General features: G+C 33.6%; 1 protein-coding gene across 1 annotated transcript; it reads left to right on the forward strand.

Annotated features, from left to right (window-relative positions):
• Positions 1-770: 770 nt before the first annotated feature.
• Positions 771-1,718, forward strand: LOC130870128 (olfactory receptor 8H1-like). Its single transcript, XM_057762714.1, has one exon. It carries the CDS (start codon positions 771-773, stop codon positions 1,716-1,718), a length of 948 nt encoding a protein of 315 aa, XP_057618697.1.
• Positions 1,719-9,391: the final 7,673 nt, after the last annotated feature.

Genomic DNA, 9,391 nt, shown 5'->3' on the forward strand with positions numbered 1-9,391 from the left:
TCAGAATGGATTAGATAGGTTAAAGTGAAACAGAAGCTCCATTTAGAAAAATCTGTGCACAGGTATCATTTGTTAATTTTATAAGTAATACAGAATTTTTATGAACAGAGATGTGTAGTTGGTGGAATGAGATTCTATAATAAACATATATTATCTGATACCATAGATATAGAAAACTCTGACTTTGGACTGTCAGGTAATAGAAACATTCAGCACCCTTAATATTCTTATTAGAAGTGAATTTTATTAAAATCATAGTTAAATGACATTATTAAAAGTAAGGAATTAATCATGTATTAAGTTTGCTTTGTATCGTTCACAATTAAATGCAGTGATTAAATTGGGCGTAATTAACTCAGCTAATGAAAATTAGGAACACAGAATCATAAGTAGAACATGGGCTCAAAATATATTTATGCACAAAGATCAGTTTGTACTGAATTCTCTTCATTTATTTTATCTACTATGAAATAAATGGATAATAGTAGTTTATACAGTCTAATACTTGTTATAGGCTAACAGAGTTAATTCATGACAGTACCAGTTCCACTAACATTGTGAAGTATACTAACCAATATGAACACTCATTCAAGTGATGCTTTATATATCTGTCTACTTGGGCAATTAAATTTATTATCAGCCCAAACTGTAAAATAATATTGTTTGCGAGAAAATGCAAGTAGAATAAAAGGCTTTAAATGCATATACACAAAACATTTTAAATCATTCACCATTGTGTTTAATTTCTGCAGATTATTGAAACACTAATTATGAATGCCTGGATCCACACAAATGATTCTAACTTCATGCTTATGGGATTGACAGATTCCAAGGAAATCCAGCTAGTCCTCTCTCTGCTCTTTCTCTTTATATACATGGCCACTGTGCTGGGGAACATAGCCATGATGCTCATCATCCGTCTAGATGTCCAGCTTCACACTCCAATGTATTTCTTCCTCACCCACTTGTCATTCCTTGACCTCAGTTACTCAACTGTCATCACACCTAAAACTTTGGAGAACCTGCTGACTTCCAGAAGGAGCATTTCTTTCATGGGCTGCTTCATTCAATTGTACTTTTTTGTCCTTTTGGCAGCTACTGAATGCTTTATACTGTCTTCCATGGCCTACGACCGCTATGTAGCCATCTGCAATCCCCTACACTATCCAGTTATTATGTCCACAAGGTGCTCCCATGCTCTCATCTCTGTATCCTATGTGATTGGAGCTATGGATGCCTCTGTCACTGTGTTCTGTTTAAGCACATTGAATTTCTGCAAATCCAAGGTAATCCACCACTTCTTTTGTGACACATTCCCAATTTTAGCCCTGTCCTGCAGCAATACCTATGAGGCTGAAGTCACCATATTCATTTTAGCTGGTTCTACTCTACTGCTGTCTCTTATCACTATTTCTTTATCCTATGTGTCCATTCTCTCTACAATTTTGAAGATAAATTCTTCTTCAGGTAAGCACAAAGCCTTTTCCACTTGTGCCTCTCATCTCCTAGGAGTCACTGTCTTTTATGGAACTATGATTTTTACTTATTTGAAGCCAAGCAAATCCTACTCCCTGGGAAAGGACCAAGTAGCTTCTGTTTTCTATACAATTGTGATCCCCATGCTGAACCCACTCATTTATAGTCTCAGAAACAAGGAAGTAAAAAGTGCTGCCCTTAGACTTCTGAAAAAGAAAGAAGGGTCCCAGGAATTTAAATAACAATATTGCCAGATATTTAAAAACTTTTTTTTTTGCTACTGATCATATCACTTGTTTGTGTTTTTTTGTTTGTTTGTTTGTTTTCCAGGCAGTGTAGCACTAGCTATCTTCAAACTCACTCTGTAGACCAGGATGGCCTCAAACAAACTAAGATCCTCCTGCCTCTGTATTCAAAGCTGGAATTAAATGTGCGAGCCACCACAACTTGGATATTGATCACTTCTTTACCTTCTCTGTCTCTGTAAGAACCTATCAGCTTTGTTTCCTTGTTTGTGTTTGTGTAGAACTTCCCTTCCAAATGTTTGGACATTTCTCAGAATGGGACTTTAAAAATCTGTGTCAATTGAAAATCAAGACATTTATAGTAAACTCATGCTCTGAATATTTGAAATTATCAGGAGAAATAACATGAAATTGAAAAAATATTCTTAAATTCTTAAGGTAATATAGTACTTAATATGTTATTAATTGTCAGATATCTTACTTAGGAAACATAACACTGACACATTAACATTTTTAAAAGTCAATCATTTGTGTTATGAAAGATTTTTTATGTTGGATGTATCAATAGTTAGTGAGTGACCTTTTTAATCTCATTTTCCTCAGCTGAATAAAATAAATAATAATTACAAAATGGATATAATACATTGATGAAAATAAAATTCTCTGCTTAATATAATTTAAAATCATGGCTAAATTTCATTTGTAGTTGATTTGAAGTATATTTACAGATACTTAACCACATTTCAGTTAATCAAAATTATGCAAATGCCAGATATAAAATCAATAGTTATAAAATATGTATTTGATTTAAATAATTAAAACAAAATTAAATCATAAGGAAATAGAAATTGTAATATTGGTGACAATATGGAAAATGGTTAGTTAATGTTATTGAGCAAAAGAAACACTGTAGTATATGACACATATTTCCATATTCTTATTAATCAATAACTTGTTCGTACTTTTGTATAGTGTAACATAACAAATGGATGTCCTTTTCTCTATATTCTTTTGTAACTTCTTTCACTTACTGAGAAGTCAAATATTTGACCATCTTTGTGAATATAAGTGGTGCATTGTGCATATTCTCAGTGTGTGTGTAAGATCTTACTTATTGTCTCACATTAGATTAGAGCTCATATCCTATACACACAACAATTCAGAATTCTGGGTACAGACATAACCCCTGTGTGTGCAGCTGCTAAACTTTAAAAAGTCAGATCATCTGTGTGAATATGTTCACTGACATTTATCTTATTAATTCACATTTATAAAATGTTAAAAATAAATTATTGAATTAAATTATTGACAGAAATTTTCCTATATTATGGAAGTAAATACTCTTATGCATATTATTGACTATAAATTTGTATTTTGTTGTAATTCAAAACATTTTCATATAGAGGATTAAATTTATTTTGAGAAGTACATATATGTATAATACTATTTCTTTTATATATATATTTCATTAACAATTGTTTTAGAAAAGGTAGAACCACTCTCTTAGTGTTTAACTTTGTTTATCTCTTGTAGTTATATAGATATTATTTATACATTTATATATTTCTGAAAGTTTATCTACTTATCTAAGATTATATTTCTATAATACATTTCTATATATTCTATTATGCTTATTTTTACAAACCTAATTTTTTCAGTTAATTCAAATATTAGATATGTCGCTGTTTTATCACTTTCAAAGACTGGCATTGTACTATATCAATATTCCATGAAAATTGTCTTATTTTTCTCTAGTAATTTTGTTGTCTGTAATTTATAATTTTGTTACTCCAATTTCTTTATTTTTGTAATAAAAACACAGCTTAATAAATGTTCACAATAAATATATACTAGTTTGTTTTTCTCTGATTTTGAATATGCCTCATTCTGTATATTTTCCTCATTTCTGTCATATTTTGTTGCTGGTATTAAATACAAATATATATTTAAATACATATTTTATTAAATCTTTTTTAATGCAGACATAACCTAATAGTTTGTATCCTATTCATAGGAATGTAAAAGCATTACAGATTTCAACATAAAAACATTTTTTTCACAGATATCATTCTTGTGTACAATGTATATTTATAACCATAGAACTACTTCTACTCTTAGGTTTGATCAGGGAAGAATCTGCCCTCAGCAAGACAATCGTTAAACTAGTGGGTAAGTTACAATGAGTGCATATCTCTATAAAGGACGTCAATATTTTATACACAATATTTTGTCTTTGTATTAGCTCCTGCTATCATTAACCCCTTATTATTTTCATAATCCTTCAATTACTGGTAAAACTCCTTTTCAACGAGAGGATATACGTCTGTGTGTTTCTAGGACTTGGGCAGTAGCCACAGTCTCTGTAAGCTCATCATTGTGACATCCAGGACACGAACAAACACCAGTGTTTGTTTCATATTAATCTTCTCAATCCCCAGCTGCCTGTCTTCTTCAGTGTTACCTGGACCTTGTAAGGGGGTGATGCACTAACCTATATGTATAATCACACACACCTAGAAGGCAGTTGTCCAACCATATTTTAACTTGAAAGTCTACTTTCCTTGTCTTGTCTATTTCTATGTCTAGGAACCTTACATCTCTTGTGTTAGCAACTGTATTCAACAAAATCTGCCAATTTGTAGACTGTCAAAATTGCAAAGAATATTCAGTTTTAGGTGAGATGTCTTACCTGCTTCATATTAACATTTATATAGTATGATCACCAACTACAACTATATTCAACATGAAATACATTAGGTATACATATCAATATAATTATTATTTCTTTATATATAATATTCTTTGTATTGCATTGCATACCTTAGTCAACATTATAAGAATTATCACAACATAGCAAATGGAGGTAAAAACCAGAGCTATTTTGCCTCTTGAGTCTAATCATATCATGTGTCATGAGAAAGATAAAAGCTTGGAGGATGTAGCAACAAGAAAATAATTTCTTAGTTTATGATGTTAATATGAAAAGTTTTAAAACTATTGCTTAAGTTTAAATATAAATAAAATCGTATTATGTTATATCACTAATTTACTTATTTTTTACTATGCCTCTTCCTCCAAAGAGCTTGAATTCAAGGCACATACAACATCAATAGGTATAAAATAATCTCTAATATGACCTCTAATATGGCAAAGAACCAATTCTGCTATTTTTAGTATTTGTGCTCCATTTTCTTCCAATATAAAATTTATAAATATAGTTTTGTTTTCCTTTTTCGTCTGTATAGGAAATTGAACATTGACTCTTAGACATGTGGCAAATTCTCTGCCTTTGACCTATGTACCTAAACTTTATTTTTCTTTTATTTTGAGTCACTATACATAAGCAGTTGTCTCCACTTTTCTTGAGATTTTATTCCCTTCCTCTTACTTTGATTAGCAATTTGATTTTTGGCCAAAACAAGAGGCTGAACACTAACTGCCCTTTTCAGAAGAGGTAAGGGGAGTAACCATTGAGCACATAAACCAGAGCCAGAGACTACTGAGGGTCTGGACATGAATCTCGGACCTTCAAGGGAGTAGACCTAAGCCAGGACCCCAGGACCTCCAGGAACTAAGCCTGAGCCAGGACCTCTGTCAGTCTGGGTAAGAGTGAACCTGGGACATCAAAGGGAATAGGCAGGAACCTGGAACCTCTGTGGGCCTGAGCATGAGTCCGGGACCTCTGAGGGAGTAAGCCTGAGCCAGGTCCTCTGCAGTTCTGGGCACACCTGAGCCTGGGAACTCCGAGGCAGTAGACTGGAGCCAGACCTTTGTATGACAAACTCCAAGCCAGATACTTCTGAAGGAGGGGATCCAGACTGTGATTTACAGAAACAGGTAAAAGCAGGTAACCTAGGCCAAAGTAGGCTTGAGGCAAGGAATGCCACCTTGAGCAACAAATTCCATTGGAGTGGGACAGAGCCAGCTACCTAGGACAGAGTGAGCCTAAGAAAGCAAGCTCCACAGGAACAGAATCAAGGAGCCAATCCAGTCTTGGGAGCCAATTCAGTCCTGGGACACAGGCGGATCAGGATTGAGCCAGTGACCTGATCCAGAGTCAGCAATCTCCACCTGAACAGTTACAAGGGAGTAACTGCTGAGTGAGTGAGCCATAGCCAAATATTACAGAAGGTCTGGACGTGAATCTGGGACCTTCAAGGGAGTAGACCTAAGCCAGGACCTCTGTGGGTCTGAGCATGAGTTCTGTACCTCCTAGGAAATAGGCATGAGCCAGGACCTCTCCCAGTCTGGGCATGAATCTAGGACCTCTGAGGGACTAGGCAGGAACCAGAGATCTCTGCAGGGCCAGGAGTGAGTCTGGGACCTCAGAGGGTGTAGGCCTGAGCCAGGACCTCTGTGGGGCTCGGCATTGGTCTGGGATATCAAAAAGAATGGGCAGGAACTTGGAACCTCTGTGGGTCTGAGCATGAGTTCATGACCCCTGAGGGAGTAAGCCTGAGCCAGGTCCTCTACAGTTCTGGGCACACCTGAGCCTGGGATCTCCAAGGCAGTAGACTGGAGCCAGAAACCTTTGCATGACCAATTCTAAGCCAGGGTCTTCTGAAGAATAGGATCCAACCAAGATTTACAGAAACAGGTCAGAGTCAGTAACTTAGGCCAAAGTAGGCCTGAGACAGAAAACTCCTAAGGAGCAGACAAAGCACAGGAGCACTGAGGTCAACATATTCATTTTAGCTGGATCTACTCTACTGGTGTCCCTTTTTATTATTTTCTTTTCATATGTGTCCACTCTATAATTTTGAAGATAAATTCTTCTTCAGGTAAGCACAAAGCCTTTTCCACTTGTGCCTCTCATCTTCTGGGAGTCACTGTCTCTTATGGAACTATGAGTTTTAGTTATTTGAAACCAAGCAAGTCTTACTCTCTGGGAAAGGACCAAGTTGCTTCTCTTTTCTATACAATTGTGATCCCCATGCTGAACCCACTCATTTATAGTCTCAGAAACAAAGAAGTGAAAAGTGCTGCCCTTAGACTTGTGAAAAAGAGAGAGGGCTCCCAGAAATTTAAATAACAATGTTGCTAGACATTTAAATACCTTTTTTTTTTTTTTGGTACTGATCACATCACTTTTTGTTTGTTTGTTTGTTTTTGTTTGTTTGTTTTGTTTTTGTTTTTCAAGGCAGTGTAGCACTGGCTGTTCTGGAACTCACTCTGTAGACCAGAATGGTCTCAGACTCACAAAGATCCTACTGCCTCTCCATTCCAAGAGCTAGAATTAAATGTACGATCCACCACTACTTGGATATTGATTACTTCTTTACCTTCTCTCTCTTCATGAAACTATAAGCTTTGATTCCTTTCTGTATTTGTGTAGAGCTTCCTGTTCAAGACCAAAGTTTGGGATTCCACAGAACAGGACTTCAAAAATCTGTGTCAAATGAAAATCATAATATGCATATGAAACACATGCTCTGAATATTTGAGATTATCAGGAGAAATAACATGCAATTGAAAAAATATTCTTAAATTCTTAAGCTTATATATTATTTAATATGTTATTAAATGTCAGATATCTGACTTAGGGAACTTTACACTGACAAATTCACATTATCAAAAGTGATTCTCTTTGTAATATGAAAGGTTTTTTATTGTTGTTGTTATCACTACTGAGTGACCTTTTAAGTCTCATTTTCCTCATCTGATTAAAGTAAGTAATGATTACAAGACAATGTGATAACAAAATGGATATAACACATTGATAAAATGAAATTCTCTGCTTATTATAATTTAAAAACATTGCTAAATTATATTTGTAGCTGATTTGAAGAATATTTATAAGTACTTAGCCACATTACAGTCAATCAAAATTATACAAATAGCCAGAAATAAAGACAATTGTTATGAAATTTGTATTTGATTTAAATAATTGAAACAAAATTAAAATGGTATATTGTAATATTGGTGACAATATGGAAAATGTTTATGGTTATTAAGTAAAAGAAGCACTAAATAAATATTAACATATTTTTTCACATTTTTATCAATTAGTAAATTGATTGTACTTTTGTATAGTGTAACATTACAAATGCATGTCATTTTCTCTATATTCTGTTATAACTTCCTTTATTCACTGAAAAGTCAAATATTTGACTATCTTTGTGAATATAAGTTGTGAATTAAATGTATTCTCAGTGTGTGGACAAGATCTTTTAAGGCTCATATCCTATATACACATCAAGTCAGAGTTCCAGGTACAGAATAACCCCTATGTGTGCAGCTACTAAACTTTAAAGTCAGAAAATCTGCAATATTGAAAGAACATTTTCACTGACTTTTATTTTTATTAATTTAGAATTGTAAAATGTTTAAAATAAATCATTTGAATTAAATGATTGACAGAGCTTTAATGTATTAGAGAAGATAATACTCTAAGGCATATTATTGACTATAAATTTGTATTTTGCTCTAATCAAAAACATTTTCAGGAAGAGGATTAAATTTATTTTCAGAAGTAACTGTGTATATAATACCATTTTTTTCTAATGTGTATTTCATTAAGCATTCTTTTAGAAAATGTAGTACCACTCTCTTAGTGGTTAACTTTGTTGATCTTTTACAGTTATATAGATATAAATTATACATTTATATATTACATTTCTGAAATAGTTCATCTACTTATTTAAGATTACTTCTTTCCTACATTTCTCTCTCTCTCTCTCTCTCTCTATATATATATATATATATATATATATATGTATATATTTTATTATGATCATTTTTACAAGCCTAAGCTTTCCAGTTCATTCAAATATTACCTATTTCCCAATTTTATCTCTTTCAAAGACTGACATTAGACTATATGAATACTCCATGACAATTGTCTTATTTTTCTTCCAGTGACTAAGTTGTCTGTAATTTATAATTTTTTTACTCTTATTTGTTTGTTTTTGTTATAAATAAAACAGTTTAATAAATGTTCACAATTAGTATTTTCTAGTTTGCTTTTCTTTGATTTTGTATATGCCTCACTATCATTTCCTGTCATATTTTGTTGCTGGTATTTAAAATAAATACATTTATAAATACAGATTTTATTGAATCCCTTTAAATGCAGATATATCCTAATAGCTTGTCACCTTATGCATTAGCTTGTTACCTTGTCACCTTATGCTTATGCATTACAGATTTCAACAGTAGAATAACTTTTACCATTCCTGTGTACAATGTATATTTATAACCATAGAACTACTCCTACTCATAGATTTGATCAGGGAAGTCTCTGTCATCAATAGGACAATCGTTAAACCAGTGAGTAATTTACAATGAGTGCTCGTCTCTGAAATGGACATCAGTATTGCATACACAGTATTTTGACTGTGTTAGCTCCTGCTATCATTGTCCTCTTATTTTCTTCACCTTTCTCCAATTACTGGTAGGACTACTTCTCAAGATGTGGACATTGTGTGTGTCTGTGTGTGTGTGTGTGTGTGTGTGTGTGTTTCTAGGACTTGGGCAATAGACACAGCTACTGTAAGCTCATCATTGTGACATGAATGACATGACAAAAAACAGTGTTTGTTTCATGTTACTCTACTCGACCCCCCAGCTGCCTGTCTTCTTCAGTGTTACCTGGACCTTGTAAGGGGGTGATATTGATGTCTTATTAGGACTGAGTGCTCATCTGTCCTGTACTCTCAGCACTTTGTACT

The sequence above is a fragment of the Chionomys nivalis genome, chromosome 2, assembly GCF_950005125.1.
Source record: "Chionomys nivalis chromosome 2, mChiNiv1.1, whole genome shotgun sequence".
NCBI lineage: Eukaryota > Metazoa > Chordata > Mammalia > Rodentia > Cricetidae > Chionomys > Chionomys nivalis.

Bases quoted from the DNA above. Each gene is read 5' to 3' on its own strand.
- LOC130870128 (XM_057762714.1), top strand. From the start codon at position 771: ATGAATGCCTGGATCCACACAAATGATTCTAACTTCATGCTTATGGGA.